This window comes from Sinohyriopsis cumingii, chromosome 13, assembly GCF_028554795.1.
Source record: "Sinohyriopsis cumingii isolate HCF-2022 chromosome 13, ASM2855479v2, whole genome shotgun sequence".
In the NCBI taxonomy this organism is placed as follows: Eukaryota; Metazoa; Mollusca; class Bivalvia; order Unionida; family Unionidae; genus Sinohyriopsis; species Sinohyriopsis cumingii.
In genome coordinates this window covers 28926440-28946859 of record NC_142973.1, presented here as the reverse complement: position 1 = coordinate 28946859, position 20420 = coordinate 28926440, and the positions used below count along the sequence as shown (strand labels likewise).

The 20420-nt window shown below is 34.0% G+C and overlaps 1 protein-coding gene across 1 annotated transcript in view; it reads right to left on the bottom strand.

The window, feature by feature from the left end:
- LOC149785115 (uncharacterized) overlaps positions 1-19700 on the bottom strand; it is a 37014-nt gene extending 17314 nt beyond the window's left edge. The window contains exon 1 of the mRNA XM_089931185.1: positions 19582-19700. Within this exon, the coding sequence (XP_089787311.1) occupies positions 19582-19619 (38 nt within the window). The 5' untranslated portion in view covers positions 19620-19700. The remainder of the gene's footprint in view (positions 1-19581) is intronic.
- Between the last annotated feature and the right edge of the window lie 720 nt (positions 19701-20420).

The window sequence follows — 20420 nt, the reverse complement described above, 5'->3', positions numbered from 1 at the left end:
TTAATGAGAAATAGAAGATGGCTCTATTTATGCAACCAATTCAACTATTACTTAACAGTTTTAGCAACGGTTCTCTAACGTCGTGACGTTGCAATGTGAAAACGACATGCATTTCCTTTCAAGCCCGTGGATACAAAAATTGATTTACTATGTTTCTATTTATATTATTATGGTTTAAAAACATTACCCTATCACAAAATGCAAAAACGTGAATATCAATAATTTTTTGTATAAAGGTCGGTTTACATGTGAACAGACTAAAATATACGGGTACAAAACACTCCACACCATGAAAATAGATCATCTCATCCATGCATGATTGTTTTAAAGAAACACAATTCAGTTTTAGGCTGATGATTATTATTATTTGCAAGAGACTTAGCAAATGCACTGTATGGAAAGCCAGATACTATAAATGAAAATTCGTATGAAGACTTTCTTATGCGTCACATCTTGGCCAGAACAGCGGGCAAAGTACAACTTTCTACAGCATTTTGATTAATTGAAACAGCCTTATACGCCTTTAATTATTATGATGAATGCCTCATTTTATATTAATATTAGCCATAGTAGAATTTCTTCCTGACACGATTTGATTCTGTTAGTTTTTTTTTCGTTTTTAAGGAGAAGACTGATTCTGAGTGGAGAGATTGCTACCCATCTGTAGAGTGAGGATGCAGTGTTCTGTTGAAAGACGTTATTAGTTTGTTACCTTCTTTTTTTAATTGACTCGGTTGCCTTCAGAATCTTGTATTAATGAATTATTAACGTCACTACGATCATTACAGGAAAGTTAACAAGCCAAGTAAATGTTTTCCATCGGGCATTGATTCAAATGTATACAAACATAGCCATTGTTGTTTATGTTTGCCACTCTGTCATTGTCAGAGTTGGATTTCCACCAATTTAGGCTCTTAAAATACCGTTCTGTAATTATTTCAGCTTTGCTAAACAGTACATGTTTATTTATTTATTTTGTTAAGTGTTATTTATTTATTTTGTCAAGTTTAAGCAATACCGATTCAGAAGTGTACAAACATAGCCATTGTTGTTTATGCTTGCCCTTCTACCATTATGAAAGAAGGATTTCAATCAGGTAGGCTCTTAAAGCACATAAACAGCACATCAAGGTACAAAACTGAGACAGTAAGTTTATCTTAAGTGACAGTTGAATATAGTAACCTATGTAAATTATGTGTGCCACAATATCAGCGTTTGCATAGTGCTCGTAGAATTTTTATACTTATGCCTTTTAGATAGACCGCCATGACAAAAAAATTAGCACATCAGAATAGGAACATTGAACACAATAGTTTCGACTGAATACAACAATTAATGTGGCAAATATGTGACTTTCAAAAAATTGAAATAAAAATAATAAAAACAACATTGCTTGATAGAAAGCTGCGTCATGATTCAGTCTAACGACTATTTTACCCATCAAAGTTAATGTACGAGCCTTTGTACAACCATGTCTTATTCATTATGGCTGTATAGACAGTTCCCTGCCCTGGGAAACTAGTCAAAAAAAGCAAATTGGTTGAATTGTTGGCAAGTCAAATATCACTCTACCAATCCAGCACACATTCACTTTTAATACCATACCATATTCAGTCTGTTTTTTCTCAAACTTTAGAACCCTGTTAACTTCAAAATCATGTTTACGAGTTTGGTAAATCAACCGCATATTAATTTCAAATTATATTTAGAGTGTGGTAAATCAACCGCATACTAACTTTAACTCATGCTTAGAATGTGATAAAAATTAGTGCGGTGTCACTGATTACTAAAAACTTGGTCTCCCTCTTTGATGCAAAATATATTTCGGACAATTAATCCATTTTAAGTTCTAATTTCCATATTGACGGGTAATTCTTAGACATGGCATCTATTTTCTGAGTTTGCGACCATGTCTGCATCCACTTAACACATTGGAAATATTGACTGCCGTTTTAGTTCCGGACGTGGCGTGCGGACATAAAACTTCCATATTGGCAGGTAATTCTCATAAGTGTACGTCATCAGTCTGTATTTCCTTTCTTTAGAGATAAAGGATGCAAGAAAGGAAAAAGAAAAGAATAATGCATTAGCTGCGTACAGTTAGTAGAGACGTACTTGAGATGAACCTCTTATAAGCTCAGCTTATATTCGGGGACTTTCATATGAGAATACAATACATATAAAAAATAAGGTTCACTGCTACCCAATCCTCCAATATATTTTTCCTTCACATCACTAGTACTTTGTTAACTATATATAATGTTTTATACATAATGTCAAACATAGCAAGCAAGAAAACACAAAAATAAAGATTGGTTTTTCCTAAGGAAGCAATTTATGCATTACAGATGTACAATACACTTAGGCAGACTATATAGCCAACACAATTGGGTATTTTCAGACCCACGAAGATAATGTATACATCATTCATGGAATATATTGTGAAGGAACACACCAAGACGAATGTCACTATTATTTATTATATGTGTCCACAATATTTCTTATTGTCGCACAGTGCTTTGACAGCAAATAAATAGATAATTATATCGGTGTAAGAATAGCTGCAATACTTACAAACATGTGCGATATTAAATGGGAATAATTTGCCAAGAACGTGACTATATCTGCGTCCAGGTAACGTATGGGAGAAATTGATTGGCCTTTACTTGTTTTTCTTTCTTCTTCTTTCTGGTCCTATAGTACTGTCATTACACGATCGATAAACTGACCCGCAAGTATAACCGCGATTTTAAAGAGGTAATTATCGCTGGCCAAGACGTATGCAATCTTTCTTGAGATCCTAAAAGGTGTGTTCTTTTCTACCAACCCAGAGATAAAAAATATACATTTTATTGGAACTATTTTGAGAAAGGGCATTGTCCAAACACAATGGGTGCAAAATGAAGTGTATAAAAATCTGTAAATATACATCTTTCATGTCAAGTAATCTGCTTTCCACACTCGTTTCAAACTGATGGATGGAAAACGCTCCCTGTAATTGTTTAACGGCATTAACAGAATGCACATAAATAGTGTTGATAAAAGGAATATTAATTGGCAGATAGGATTAACAGAATACACACGCATACTTCGGTTGCAGCATTAATATCACTCGTTTATTTCCTTAATTTTAATGTTTTCCCAATATTCTTGCAATTGTATTATGTGTATTAAGTTAAAAATACATTATGACCAATCATTGACGTACTAAGAGAGAATGGAGCCAGGAGCGACGATAATGAACCGCCAACGAGTTTCATGTAATATAGTTTTTAAACCTGAATAGCTGAAGAAAATATAAACAAATGGTCCCAAAGAAAATCAAAACTGTATTGGCCCCAGCCATAATTACTTTTCTGAGCTAATAGTTTGACTTGTCTATCATTTATATTATAATGCTAGCATTCACACAATAATTCAAGAAGTAAAAACGAAAACAAAAACAAAAGAAAACCGCAATAATTGTTCTTCTTTTTTAAGCGATTGCAGACATAATCGCGTCTTGGAAAACAGCTCACACTTATTGATATAAAAATGAACATTTTAGATAGATTAATTAAAACAAGGTTCAATTGAACAACGACTCAGTTCTAAATTGTACCACACTCGAAACACGAATTAAAATCAATAATATGCGTCGACATCAATGTATGTCTATAACACACTACCTGCTCAATACAGTAACGGTCAACGTGCCAAAAGGGCTCTAAATTTAATGTTAACCAATACCTTATGTATAACAAATTAAATACTGATTGCTGTTATAATTGAACGAGTGATGACTTTGGAAAGGGATTTTGAAATTGCCAACTCACCAACCGATGGGCTTCGTTTGACTCGTTTCCAGGGCAATCGTGCAAAGAGAATTAAAGAATAAGGTGTGCTGCGCCAAGGGCCTACAGTAATTTTGACCGATAAAATAGTTATCAGATTGAATCATGATATAATTTTCTATCACTTGTTAATGAAGAGGCATATATATGAGGTTTCTGGTGGAGGCTGCGGTGGTGTTTTCATCATTTTTCATATTCAACCAAAACTTTAGAACAATATTATGACTATACGTCTAAGGATTGTTCTTTGATATGATATGATTTCCAGTCTAACCTGCTTGAGCAGAGGAACAATGTTAAAGTGCTGTGTCGATGCACTAATTTGTTATATATCTCACGTATCTACTAAATCAATCGTTGTGTTCAGCCGAAACTTTGAGATAATCTTACTCAGGGTTCGCTCTGGGTTTTGCCAATGTCACAAATAGCTTACTTTGTATATTGTTTCAACTCTGCTATGTTGAGAGTTCGTGTTTCGCCCGCCTAAGCAAAAAGTTCGAGAAACATACTTACAACTATGAAAATAATTGTCAGCTGTTGAGTTAAAGGTTTGAAAGTCACATATGATCTACAGTGGTTGCTATATTCAACTGTAGCTTCGCGAGACAATTACGGTGTCTTAATTTGCACCCTGAGCCAATGGCTATGAAAATCACATACAATTTATTCTGGTTGCTATGTTCAATTGCGTCTTCTGGTTACAATTACGGATTCTTTAATTTGTACCCTGAACGAAATGTTTTGAAAGCAACATATCTTCCACGATGGTTGTTGTATTCCACTGACACTAACAGATAACATTACTATATATGTAAAGTTGGTGCCGTAATAGTCTGTGTTCCTGTTTTTCCCTCGTCAGCCAAAACTGGGTTTTAATAATTTATTAGAAATAGATGTAATTCCCAATTGCAATATACTCGCGTCTGAAATAAATGTGACTAGACTAAATAAATATATAAGAAGTGAACGAATAAAATTATACTCATTTTGCATGCCTGAACTAATTATAGAAATATAATATTACTGAGAGGTAATTTAAATACAGAAAGTGGGAGAAGTACCTCTTAAACGGATACGAACTGCTAAACATAAACAACGATGACTATTCTTTTATACTTTTGAATCTGTACCCGATGATAAGCAGTTACGCTGATTGTTACCTCTTTTCTGGTTATCTCCAGCAGTGCAGATCGTGAGTTTTAATATTCGTTATCACGCGAGTAATCGACATGAGCCCTCGACGCTTCTGAATCCATTGTTAAAAATAAAAATAACAAGCAGCCGTATTGAACACAACACTGTATAATGTGCACCCTTTCTATACAGGTAGTTACAATCTATCAGTTCAAAACACGTTGGGTCCTTACAAACGAAAACGAAACTAAACGAAGCCAACCGTCTCTATTGCAGCAATGCTACAAAAACTAGCAGATGATTATACATTTGGTTTAGCGGTCTTACATTTTGTCGGTAATGGCAGAAAAATGTTTTTGTTTTTCTTTCTGTACAAGTTCATTTCAAGTATAGACCCTAATCCACTGACAAACAATGTGAGGACATACCAGGTTCTATGCTGTTTGCAGATAGATCAGATTTAAACACGAGAATATAGTGGTAATTATAAAGTCGTGCTAGCGTATGCAAACAGATACATTAGCTAAAAATGAGAAATATTTTTTACCAGAGTGGGTTATTTTTACCTAGTTACATCATGCGATTATGTGACATTAGTCGCATCATCTAAATTGATTATCTGCTAATTTCAGTAATTTCGTGGTTAAAACCATAATTTTGGTAGCATTTGGCTTGTAATTTAGTCCGAATAAACATCAAAGGCGGCTTACCTGTGTACAAACATTATAAGAGTAGAAGATATATAAATAGAATCGTATGATCCACATTTTGATCGTGTTTCGGCAAACAGTAGTAGGCATCAATCATATATGGTCCTTTATATAGCGGTCAGAAACCAAATAACCGTACAATAAAAAAAGAGGAAAAGTTGCGATAAAAAACAAGCTCGGAATAATCTGAAAACAGATCTATTGGGTGTTGCATATGATTACTGTTATTCCTTTTTCAATGGAACGCTTCACGAATCCTTGATTATCGACTGAAACAAGTAAAACGACCAAACTCATTAAGGAGGAAGTTGCCTCCAATAAATACATATTCTGTAGTATGATGGAATCAAATGTGATGGGAATATTATGTCTATTTTTATAGCTAGTTGCCATTATTGGATAAACTTTCTTGATGATGTGACGTGAAAGGACACATTAAAGCAGTGTTTCCATCCTGAATCAATTCGAAGTAATATCACAGACGAAGTATTTGGAGTTCTTTCCAATATAATAAACATCGGTCTTGTTTCGGGCATTAATTATCCATTGGAAAACCTGTTTTAAGGACAAAATAAAAAGTCATGGTATTTTTATGTTTTTGATATGAATAAATTAGAACGTTAATATCATTTGGAGAAAAAATATCAGAGATTGTTTTCATGTTAGAAGACTGAAGAGAATTCCAGAGGCCAACTGTTTAGAATTAGAATTTTTACCTGAACTTGTTTCGGCTTGCAATGAAAATTGAAGTGAAAGTTTAATTACCTAAAATGGCTCTTAGAAATTAACATTACATAAATTGGTATCCTCCATGCAAAGAATTGTTTATACAAATTTCTCAAATACTGCATGTATATCTAACACATACAGATGTGTCAGTAGACCAAATGGAGTAGTAGTAGTTGTAGTAGTAGTAGCAGTATCACTATTATTATTATTATTTAAATATAAAACTCATAAACTTTGCTGGAATTTAGTCAAGTAATAGTATCTGCACGAAAAGAACAACTACAGCACTTCCAAAATGATGGCAGAAAATATATCCTCCATGCAAAGAATTAGACATAATAATGGTATACTGTATAATGATTTATTTTGTCAAGCTTGTAGAACTGAATTACCTTTGTAAGGCACAATAATCTGGAGGAAATCTTTTATTTCATAATGAGTAACTGTGTCTATATATATATATATATATATATATATATATATATATATATATATATATATATATATATATATATATATATATATATATATATATATATATATAACTTTTTGTAGGACGGTGTTAATGTAGGCACGTCGAACGGTTTTTATGTACGCAACAGGGACCGTTTTCATTTTTGTTTCTAATAAGAGGTATGTCTGAACATGTTTCTAAATTGGTCAACTTTTATGGACGTTAGTAGACAGCGCTGTGTCAGTCCAAATGTTCTCATGCAGACTGTCATCGTCCATTAAATCATTTTGTTATGTCGTCGATAATGTATTATCAAATTATTCACGCGGATGGCGACCGAAGAATTAGTGGCCAAAGAAACTGAATTCAATTTATTGCAGTGACTAATGAATACGTACAATCTAATTACTTGCATGAAAATGATTGCAATGACAGACGATGATTTTAATATATCGGATTGGTAGAAATCGAAAGGGAAACTTACTTAAAATGACAGATGACTGCTTTTTGGATTGATGCGTTTTCTTGATTATTGTTGGAAATCATTTTGCCAACAATTTCAGTTGATATGTATCGATTATCTGCCCTGTGATTGGCTGTTAACAGTCACTTGATACTGATCTTGAATGTGTTCATACATTGGTAATTCTGCGAAGGTTCTTAATTCATTGCCAACATAATTTAGGTGGCGCTTTGTCTGCTTGAACTTCTTCAACAATCACACGCCTCCCACCCCCGATATGTACTCACCGTTACTTTAGGTCAAATATATAATCCCAAATCAGAGACTTATATAGTACATGTGCTATAGATGTCTCTGCCCCAATAAAATCTCAAAACCTCAAACACTGTACTCTCTCAGACCTCGTGCATTCCAGTAATCAACTATATTATCAAATGCTAGTGAAGTATATGGCAAGTTTAAATGATAACGTTTAACCTTCACAATGTAATCATTGAAAATGTACGTGATTTTTACGATATAACCGCAAGTAAATATTTCCGTAACTCTGTCGTCCTACTCTTCTTCTTCTTCCTCCACTTCTCCTTTTTCCTATTATTATTATTATTGTTATTATCATTATTATTATTATTATTATTATTATTATTATTATTATTAACTTTTGTCCATTATGAAACAATAACATCCTCTTTAAATACTTCCTTCGTGCATAACTTTACCGGGATATAATATTTTGTGTTATATTTATTAGGTGGTTTTTGATCTAGAGCTACGCATAGTTTTTACCCTTTGCCCCAGCCAGGGCTTAAGTCAAACCATTTGGGTCGTTGGTGCGATAGGCACGATGATTTCTTCTCAGAGATATTCTTTACCCGTTTGAAGACGGTTTGTCACTTTTTACATCTTTATTTCTTCTATATTTTGTCCCTTGTTTATGGATTTTCCATGTCATTCGAACATGAAGGAGTCAAGAAGAACTTCTTTAGCTGAATCAAGGATGGTCTTTGTAGAAAGTGTTCAGTAGATAAGAAATATTTTCATGATTACAATCGTTTGTAATGAAACAAAACATTAATCTTTTCAAACATAAAATATAAATAAAAGCGAACGATTCTAAGTGTATGTGATATCTTTTTTAAAATTTATTTTCATTCGTTATCTATAAGACAATTATAATCGTCACTTCCGAATGTATTCATTGGCTATTTCCAGTTCATTTGTATCTCTTTCATTTTTTTATACTGACTAAAAATGTGAGCATTATATTCCTGAATATTGTTTGAGACAAGTCACTCTAATTCGTTACGTTCCTCTATATTCCATGCATTCGACCAAGAAACTCAAGCTCAGATCCTAAAAATCTGGTTTGAAACTTGGAATATAACTACGTCAATAAAATGAAATGCTCAAGAAGAGTAATTAAGTAAGAGTTTAATGTTGTTTTTTTCTGTCGAAGAATAGTATTTGTAATTACAACACATTTCTTCTATCCAGCAACAGTTTATTTGCATGTTGATAGATCTTGACTGACTTTATACGGCGCAAATAGTATTAATTTGTCGAAGGTCGATATAATTGCAATTATTATAATTTATTTATTTAGTTTTGTTTTTCTGTTGGTTTTAAGATATTTAATATTAATTTTTGAGTCTTTTTTAAGTGTATGAATTCTTGATGAGGGCGTCTGTCACTTAGCTATTTGTAGCTATTTATAGAACAGGGGATTCTCCATCTGCAATGTACAAGCTACGCCAATATCAAACAAATCATTCCACCAATGGTAGGCGATCTACAGGTTTGAACTTTCCACAACATGGTCTTAAACTTTTATTTAAATTGGCATATGTGATCTGAGTAGAAGTCCAATATTCAAAGCAAAGGATTTGTTGTTTTGTTTGACATATGAATGACTATTGGATTTGATGATATCACGAGTTCATTGTGATTTAGCCGAATCGTTATTGTCCAGACATGTGAGTAACCAATTTTCGTTTCTTAAATCTACTTTCGTGTTCATTAACAATTTATGGTACCTACAGGGGCTACTTACAAATGAGCTGTTTATTTTCCCTCAGGTTGTGGAAGATAAATAACCTCTATGTAACAACTGACATATGTTTCATGTGAATGATTGTTTTCTGCAACAATCCTAATTTCAAAATCCTGCCTATGATTAATTTAAATACTGGTTTAATATTAATTGTCTCCATGTTCCTCTTTTTATATTAGAAAGTCATTCATTCATTCAGTCCTGTTGGAAATTAGCTCTATATAATGTTTCTACGACTCACTTCCATACTGGTCTACCCTGAGTTACTTCTGAAAGTTACTTTCTGTCTTTCAAATCATTTTAATTTCTACATCTATTAGACTCAGCAAATGCCCTCTATTTAAACTTTAATATAGACGACTTTTGATTTGTATTAATATTAACGTTGTTATCGTCAGACCGTCTCAAATGGAACTTGGCTTGGTGTCCTTTAAGCTAGACTTTTGTGACAGATGGACATCTATTTTGCAAATAATAAAATGTTGGGCTTTGTGTTTTTTGTCCATTCCTTGCTTTGCTCCTTTCACCTAGTTAATCAAATATGCATACAGATTTCATCTGCAACAGGCATCTATTGCATCAAAATATTTTCAATAATTTTTATAATGTTATATCTGTTCAGCAATTAATCCAGAAAGTATGGAAATGTAGCCGAAATGTAGTAGATTCTCTTCACATTAACTTTTCTGACCTAATAATTGACTTATTCAAGTTGGCATCAGCAAGTCTCGTTTTCCAAATCAATGAATTTCTATTCAATACGTAACAGCTTTTGTTTCCGTAAGCTAGATCAATTAAGGAAAAACAGAATATTTGAGGAATCTTTTACCTTCTATTTTTCAGATCCCAGACCAGCTCTAGCTAATTAATCCTTAAGAGATAAAACCGTTTGCGAATGAGTGAAATTACCTTCTTGTAATGATGTCCGTTGTAATGTTGTGTGCAAAAGGTTTTGAAATGCGAAGAAATTTATATGCATATATGACTGGGTAGGCAAAAGATTTCTTTGTTGCATGCGGCTCTTTTCACGTTCACTTGAACTATACGAGATCTATACTTTTATAGTATAGTAGTCAATTATCATTGTTGGATATTTAAAATTGACAACTCGATAAATACCCGACAAAAATCATCTACTCCTTGCAATCCGTTTTTTACTCCTTGTTATAATCCAATCAACTGATTCCATCAAGCAAACCTTTGATTTTATGTAGCATGTCGTTTTCGGTGATGAGCTTCTTCACGTGGCGTTAGAATACCTAGCTGCATATTTTGATAACTAAGGGTCATGGATCCACTTCGTACATCGTCGATGTGGAACGAAGTGGCTACCAGTAATGTCCTAGCCTATACAGAATTACAGCACAAGAATGTACGAGGGTTATAATGAAAGAATCCCTAGGCTCAATGTCGGATCACAACCGCAGTAATTTATGAAAGTCGAATGGCTTGCAAAGCCTGCCAAACGTATTGCTTGGTTTCATTGTTGAATGTTGGAATACTGGAGAATGTGCTATCTCGGTCTTGGAGCTTCTGGTGAAATAGTTTATCTGGGGAAAATGTAATGCAATATATATATATATATATATATATATATATATATATATATATATATATATATATATATATATATATATATGTCTGTACTGTGATTGGAAATTTAGATCTGAAGTCAGTGGGATGGGGTTAGGTTTTAAGGAATTGATGCAGACAAGTCTTGACCGGCATTTCTTTGAAATCGAACAGAGGAATTAAATTAGTCCAGAGAATACGGTTATTTTTTGTTTTTTTAAATCAAGATGAATATCACCTAACCTTTTAAAGCCAGTCACATGAAGGAAATGGTATTTCATTCGTAAAAATTGGAATTCTTGGTTAATGAATTCTAACAATAACTAGTGAAACGCAAAGACACCAATCATAGAAGTAGCCATTATACATACGATGTAAGTCTCCATTTTATCTGTTCGATTTCAATCATCTTCTGTCATTTGATAGGATTTTCATGAATTTATTTCTCCGTTTGTCACTTTGATAGATGTTTTATAAATGGCCAAGACTTAATGTGTATAAAACAATTCAGCAAAAACAGACCGACAAAACCCTTGTTAAATTACTTTTTAATGTAGTTGCTAATGGATGGAACAGTTATTTATGCTGATTTGCAACAGCGTCCATTGCTTTATTTTCCTACTGCCTTCTACAGTCGATAAAACATCAAATAATAGGTCAATTTCGAAACAAATGCAAGGTAGGGTGTATTCGATTATTGATGACCGAATTTGCTGAACCTGAATTTTTTCGACCCTTTGCATCGTCATCAAATGACCATGCTATTGAATCCAATGTATCTTTCCAGTTATTGCCAATTATTGGAACTCTTTTGATGCGGTCAGGTATAAAAGTCATTAACAGACAAGCCACGCAAACAGAATAAACGAACATATTGCATATAATATATATACGAAATTACGATGGTCTCCTAATGTCGCACTGACAAAATGATGCTGCATACAACCCATACGTTCTTTGTTGGAACTAAACAATGATCTGCATTAATAAGACTGCGTGTACATGAAAACCGTTAGAAGTCAACTTCTTCTACCGTTCCATCGTAAATAATAGTACTATAAAGCAGTAAAGGGCTGCGAGGGTAAAAGCTTTGTAGACTGGTGGAGCAGAAAGTTGTAAATTAAATGTATTAAAAATGGATGATGTCTGTTTATGAGTTCAAGTTATAGAGAAATATTGAAAATAACTATTTTAGTTCTTGCAAAATATAGGTCTGTGATTAACCAATACAGAATAGTTTCTACTTTCAGATACACAGTTGTATCGTGTACATTAATGAGACAAAAACTGGTGCTAAATTAATATATAAGAGTAATAAGAGAGAGAGAGAGAGAGAGAGAGAGAGAGAGAGAGAGAGAGAGATAGAGAGATATATTTTGAATGCTACATTAACAATAACTTGCGTATTGTATATTACAAAATCAGTCACAAGCTATACAAAATAAATGCACAAAACCAAAATAGAATCCCAACGTTGACTGGAAATGATAAATGATTAATAGTTTGAAATAAGTTTCTTCGACAGACAGCATACAAATTAAACTCTATGAAATAAAAGATTACAGATTCTGGTTCCTCGCCACAATTACACAAAGGTGATTCAGTTCTATAAACTTGACTAAGAACTCATTATGCAATATAATATCAATGTGTTTCATTCTTGTTTGGATGACTGAGTATTTTCTGCCACTATATTTGAAGTGGTGTAGTTGTTCTTTTCATGCAACTCCTATTAGTTGTTTAAAGTCCAACAGATGCTGTGGAAGTCTTATGGTTTCTGAAGGTTTCATTAAAATGTATTATTATTATTATTATTATTATTATTAATTGGGGCTACTATCGTATTTGAGCATGACAGATATAGATGCAATATTGGACAAATGTGTTTCCTTCAGATTAGGTTTGGAATGTTATTGTCCGTGACTCTCATTTTCAGTTGTTCCCTTACCTTCTAAGTGTCATTGCACGTCCTTAAATTTTAATTTTCATTACAAACCGAAGCAAGCTCAATCAGAAATTCTAAATCTCGACAGTTGACAACTTGAAATTAATCTCCGGTATTCAAAATAATTAACTTTCGAAGCCCGTTCCGATTAACACAGGAAAGCATTATCACTTTTTATCCAGTCGTTTAAGCGTGGTTCCTATAAATAAACAGACCACTCAAAATTATTTGTTGATTTTATCGAAAAGAGCTCTAAACAAAATGTTCGTGATATCAGTTTTAATAGATTCTGGATGGAAATACAACTTTAATGCATTCTTTTCACGTCACACCATCAAAAGGTTTCATCCAAGAAAATATCTCGAAAATAAACCAGATTTCTCGTCACATTTACTTCCATCATACTACTTTATATTTTTTTTTTATTGGAGGTAACGTCCTTCTTAACGAGTTTTGTCCACTTTTGTCAGATATTAATATTTGATCGTAAACTTTCCATCGTAAAAGTAATGATTGATGATTGCCTTGCAGAGACTATAAATGAAGTTTAACATAAAAACGGACGCCCACGCCCAGACTATAGTGAAAATGAACAAGTCGTTTATGAATACTGAATACATTAAGCAGGTGTGATGAAAGGCATATTTGCTACGCAAACAAAATTTGAAAGATTCGATGGAATAAATCTTTTTGTGACAATTTCATATAGATTACTGTATATAGTAATGCATGCTGGTGTGTTTTAAGTTGCTGGTAATGCAACATAAATGGTATAAAATGTACGATTTAGAATTGGACTCACTATAAAGGAATAAAGCTAATAGGTACAAAAATATATCTCGCTCAGGTTGTGATGTCATACAATCGGCATTATATTTCGACATACATTATATCGAAGGACTTAATTTTGTTTAAATGTTTAATCGCCTCATCGTTTTCGATACTGAGAAAGGGTTGTCTCTCCCTTGTTGCATCACATGAGCCGAAGCCATCAATATATGGAATTATTCTGAATTCGTTTTGGATGCATCGGACAATTTTTCTATCACAATGTTAAGATCACGTTTTATGTTTGCTTTTTATACTCTACGACTTTAAATATGTATTTTCTTGACAGATAGCTGGCAAGGTCACTTAATTGTGAAATAAAAAACTCTTAATTTATTATGTGATATTCTATATTTGTCGTTTATCTTTATCCTCGTAATATAGGTGAGTCATTGCCTACTCGCTTCATAAATATGCAGATGATAGTAAGACTGCGTCGTGTCACTCTCACCGATGCCTTGTCATTCACAGCCTTTCAGCTAGTAGATCATTCAAGTCAATGATTCTCCCTTGGGGACCTGATTTATTTTTTTTACAACTGTACCGATCAATTCAAATAAATTCTTCCTAATTAACTGGCCGTCGTCCGTGTGAAAGATACTACATATAACGCTACTCGTCAGATATGTTTCCTTGGAGACAGCCATATTATACACACTGCCCAAACTCTTTTTTTCGCGACAGTGCATTTGACTAACAAGTAGGGAACACACATGCCCTAGACGTCATTGAAAATCAGTTTAAATTGTATTTGTTCTACGAATATAGGAATATTATATTGTTACACGCAAGGAGTCTCATACTGAACGAATCGAAAAAATACGTAAGCGTGGCTTGATAAACCACGTTTTTCACTATTTCTAATTGAAAGGATCTTAAATGTGCAAATACTACAATAAACTCTCTCTAATCATCTAATGACCGCATATCGCGAAACACTAATTTCACACTTGCATGGTTTTCTCTTGTTTCACACCTCTCCGATTACCTAGTGGTTAGAGCATCCGCCCCGGATGCGGGAGGTCGTGGGTACAAATCTCGGCCGAGTCATGCCAAAGACTTCTAAAAATTATACTAACAGCTCCCTCGTTAGGTCCTCAGCATTAATATGTTAGTGATACGACTGGTCGGCCTGATATCAGGATAATGTGACTGGTGGGACATCATGCTACATGTCTGGGGCATGATGCCCCAGTGCTAGACATCACTTTAAACTGCCACACTGCAGACATTGTAGCGATATGACTGAAAAATTGTTAAAGCTACGTTAAAAATGTAAATCACACACACAGACTTGTTTCACCTTTGTACGACTTATTAGTAAGCAGCCTCGAGCCGAATATCAGTACGTCACGCCATGAAATACAAAACAGAGTCCAGACACCTAATAAAAGTATTATTACCATCTCACATTACTAAACACGTATGCCTAAAATATCCAGAGAATTTCCTATTTGAGAAATTAGAGAGGGGCCATTTTACGAAACTAATACATGATGTCATAAAGTCTCGCGAATAATAAACAGTATGACGTCTGCTCCTGTAGATAGGCTAATTTCTCCGGCGAGAAATATCTCCCTATACAGACTCCTTATAATCAACAAATAATTACGAAATGTAACAAGACTATATAAAGTAATGTAAATTCAAATAACACATACGCTGTGCTAATTACAATATTTTCCAAATTTAAACTTTCTCGATGAAAGTCAATAACGGATATTAGGACTAGTGCTGTTACAATTTGTGTTTGCTTTTAATAACGATGGAAAATGATGAAAAATGATGACGACATAATTGGTAAAGATCGAAAATTGCATCGACTACTCTTGCAAAATTGATTGTCCCATTAAATTAGGATTTGGTGTGGAGCATTTTCAATTTGATGTGTAAATGTCAACCCTCAATAAATCTGAGAATAATGACGTTAGTTGGCACAAACTTTGCCAACAAAAGCGCCAAGATTGTCAGGACAGGACTGCCAATTTATTTCGGATTACTACTGTCTCTGCACTCAAAGAAATAGATGCATATTTCATGACAAGAATCTCCAAGTCACATTGTGATATTCCCGTCATGTTATCAGATTTCAAAGTCCGTTGGAGCAGCTCCTAATACAGCTAAATTTCGTAAGTGAAGGGATTCATTTTAAAAGTGCTTATTAGACAGATTATCATTCATTTGGCAGAGATATGAAATGCTTTGTTCCCATGGCAATCATCACAAACATTTTATGAATTTATTCAGGGAGTTACAAATCAACTTGCCCTACTCCCGGGACAAGCTCAAATTCGGCTCGGGCAAACTCAAGTTTCCAAGTAACTTTCCGATGGTCAAGTCCAACAAAATTGAGTTGGGGTTTGTCAGTGTTCTGTTACCAACTGAAAATAGTTTTGACAAATAAGGAATAAATATTGCCATTTTAACTTATCAATCTCATTTGGATCGCAACATGTGTACGTTTACGGGATTTGTCAAAGTTTAGGTCACTACCCATGCAGTGGGTAGTTTGTTAGCTGGCGGAGTATAAAGATTGTTTTGATGCATCTCTCCCTCTTTAGGCAAGTATGGCGTAAATTGTTAAAAATATAACTTGGAAATAAAAAAAATCTCGTCACCAACAATCAACCACTAGGATTTCAATAGAAGCCTGATCGATGAACGGAAAACGGAATACGCAAACGCAGTGTTTGTTATCCGTTGTTTATGTGGTAAGAGACCGATAAGTAAATACTGCTTGGCAAATAATCAAATGGCTAAAAACAGATGTTCTCAATCTCAAAAATCGGCCTGTCAAATTTGTTCATGCTTGTCGGTGGTTTCAAGGTGATTAAATGTTAAATGGAAGCGGAAGTAGACTGTGAGTGGACATAACACCCCCCAGAAGAACATGATTGAGTGAAATCATTGACAATTTTGTGACTATTTCACTGATGGATTTAATTTTACCTTGTTTTCCTCGTGGATAAATAATTAAATCAGCATGGTCATTTGAACTTGAATTGGAAAGATAAAGAATAATGTTATGTATGAATACGTGATTAAAATTAAATTAATGCAGCTCTGTTATTGGTTGTTTAACAACTTTTGTCTTTCTATCTCTGTCTATCTCTCTCGCTCTCTTAAAAATCTATTTCGAAACCATTTTTTACCTGACCATTTTGGGGGCGGGCTCGATTTTCCCGAGGGCAAGTTCAATTTTCCAGTCAGCAAGCCTTGACTTAATTCAAGTACAAAATATTTCAAAGGATATTTATTTGTTTCAAATATAAATAAATTATTTGCAACAGTTTTCAACGTGAACATACAGATTAAAGCATCTTCCTTTCTGGTAGTGCAGAACACAGGGGTGAAACTTTCATGGCATTTATTCCTCTCTCATTTAGGTAGTGATAAAAGAGTTAGATTTAAACACTCTTGGTATTGATTTAAAGGAAATTATTTATTTTAACATGATAGAGTATCGAAAACTATTAAAGTTAATAACGTTATGAAACTTATCACTAAAATCTAACGCCCAAAAAACCAAAATGTTAAATATCGGCGTCTAGGGCTTTGATCATAGTCATGTTGCAAGAATGACTCCTAGAGTGTTATATATAACACAATGAAGTCATAGTCATCTTGCAAGAATGACTCCTGGAGTGATATATATAACACAATGAAGTCATAGTCATCTTGCAAGAATGACTCCTGGAGTGATATATATAACACAATGAAGTCATAGTCATCTTGCAATAATGACTCCCGGATTGTTATAGATTGTTATATATAACACAATGAAGTCAAAGTCATCTTGCAAGAATGACTCCTGGAGTGTTATATATAACACAATGAAGTCATAGTCATCTTGCAAGAATGACTCCTGGAATGTTATATATGTAACACAGTGAAGTCGTAGTCATCTTGCAAGAATGACTCCTGGAGTGTTATATATAACACAATGAAGTCATAGTCATCAGCATTAAAATTATCATGGTTACTGAACTTCCTCAATTTGTTTGTCAAATTATTACTTCCGGTTACGTACGCACGAATGTAGTCATGGTAAATTTACAGCATTTTTTCCTCTATCATTCTGGTGGTGATACAAGAGTTAGATTTGAGCATTATCGGGATTGATTTAAAGGAAAGTGTTCCTTGTTTGGAATATGAGCATTATTGTGTGGTTGTATGTGTGTATTCTGACGACAATGCACAGCGAGAAATGATGCAATATTGCTGGTCCGGAAGTGAAATAAACGATCACTTGCACGTTATTTTGCTTATAGCTCATCCACTGGGAAAGAATGCCGGTTAACATATGCAACAACTTCACCATGAGTTCATCTTTGAAGATATTTTATATTAATATATCACATTTTAGGATTTGGACACACTGGAAAGTTAAGTAATGCCAAAGAAATGGAAGGACTATATAGCAAAAGATAATTACGATTTGAAGCCTCACTTGCCATGTTTGCCAAAATGACGAATCTGTACTGAATATTATTGTGAGGTACAACATAGATAAAATATCTGCAAAGCGCGAAAAATTATGACTTGGTAGATGAATGGTTCAAAGACATATCTTCTATTTAGATAAACCAGTAATTTTTAATTTAGAATGACTATGACATTTTAGACTGTTTTGCTTTGACGATACGTACAAGAGGACATTTGAAAATGGTACAAAATCTTGGAGGTTATATTAGCTAAAGACATGCTTGATTGTTCTCATGTTGCAAGATTAAACATATTAAGTTTGCACTCAGTGGCAGTGTTAAACAAGCAGTTTACTTGGGCGGAATAATTTTGTAAGAAAATAATATTGATTTACTTATGTAGATTAGAAAAAAAAATTGAATCTGTTTCTGTATGGAGAAATTAAATATTTCAGTCAAGGCAAATTTAAACGCAAAAGCTATATCTCCCTTACAGTTGGCCTACATTACGAATACATTTTATTTTCTCCCGTGCGATAGAGAAATCTTGCTCATTTTCTAACTTTACTTTTCTTATCTCAGCCTAGTTGTCTCATTCCGGTTGACTCAGTCACGGTGTCCTCGCTCTAAGTTTTACCTTTAAAAAGATGAAACCCTTGTTGTTTTCTGCTTTGTCTGACCGAGTTATTATAAATCAAAGAACAACTGCAACAGATCTATAATAAACAGAACTTCACTCATAAATGAAAAAAGGTCGTGAATACAAACTTGCCCAAGTTGACTTCTAAACATATCACTTTTTTAAATGTGATTGGAAACGAATCGGGTGAAAAAAATAATCCATGTTGGTCTTTGTACCAAGACAAGGAAATCCCAGTAGCTGGTACAGAGCCTCGTAGGGAGACAAATAATGTAACCCCGCGACTATGATTTCCTTGTCTTGGTGCAAACTCCACAATAGATTATGTTAATCTCATCAACTAAGAGTATTAACACACAATCTGTATGGCGCCAGAAAACTCCGAGTCATCTAATTTCCCCACACTTTAAATAAATAAATCTTATTTTTGCTTTAATCTGAAATTGTGAATTGGCATTCTTTGTTTTCATTCTCAATTGATTCTACCTTAGAAAACGTTCACCATTAGGTCTAATACAAAATGTTTTCAGCTCCCTAACTTTGGTTTTCCCCCTTTCCTGGCTTGGCTTTCCATTGCGCAGCAATGAAATCCGAATCAGGACGGGTGACGTAGGCATCGACGCATGAGCTAAAGTTAGAAGTCGCTAATTCAAGACAATCGTATGGTGAGATCCCTGAGCTCCAAACTCTTGGATTTCCATTGGATATCAAACCATACCTCTGGCAGAACATGAATTCAGTTTTTCTTAGTTTGGTTTGTAAAACAAATGTTAAATAATGGCAATAAAATAATACAAACCTTTCTACGGCCGCTAGTGCCATCATCCAAGCTGTCATAGCGGACGCCACCGTTCCACAACAGGCCACTGCTTGGCATGCTGTACTTCCGAATGGCCAACCACCTGCAATGAGGATGAAAGGATAACTCCATGTCCATAATTCACAATACAAACTCACAATCTGCAAATCTCATGGTTTTCATTATGTCATACGAGTGACTTAATTAACGTTACCAAATTAATGTAAGGTATTAAGGCGGGATTTTTCTATGACAGTATACTTAAATTTTGTGTTAAAAAGAGACATTTTATAACTGACAACAGTACAAAGTCAGATGCATTCAAATACTAAGAGAAAATTGAACTTTGGGTAATACGTTTCCCAGCTGCCCAGACAAACATCAACGGTGTCCTTACACTTGAATTTGAAACTGCTTAATCTTTGTCACCCGTAAATATTGCTTTTCGTAATTAGACTAGGACAATTGTCCCCTAGGAAATAATGTGATGCAATTATATTACTTTGACCCATCAATGATGATTGATTTTATGACTCTAGCTTGATTAAATATACACATTCGACGTTGGTTTGCACAAGGCGGGTAAGGTTTAAATTGCTTTTTTGAAATATGGTTTGGAAGCTGAATTGCCAATATTTTTTAATCCACTGAATTATTGCAAATGCTTGTTTCTATCACATGCTTGTAAGTTATTTATTTCCTCCTCAGATGCTGTAAGTAACCATTTTTTTACGCTTAATCATGTTTATGGCCACCTAGCAATCGTTCACATAGGTGACCCGTGTGATGTGTGAGACATTAGTCGTAAGGGAATGACATGAACCAACATCGTAAACACT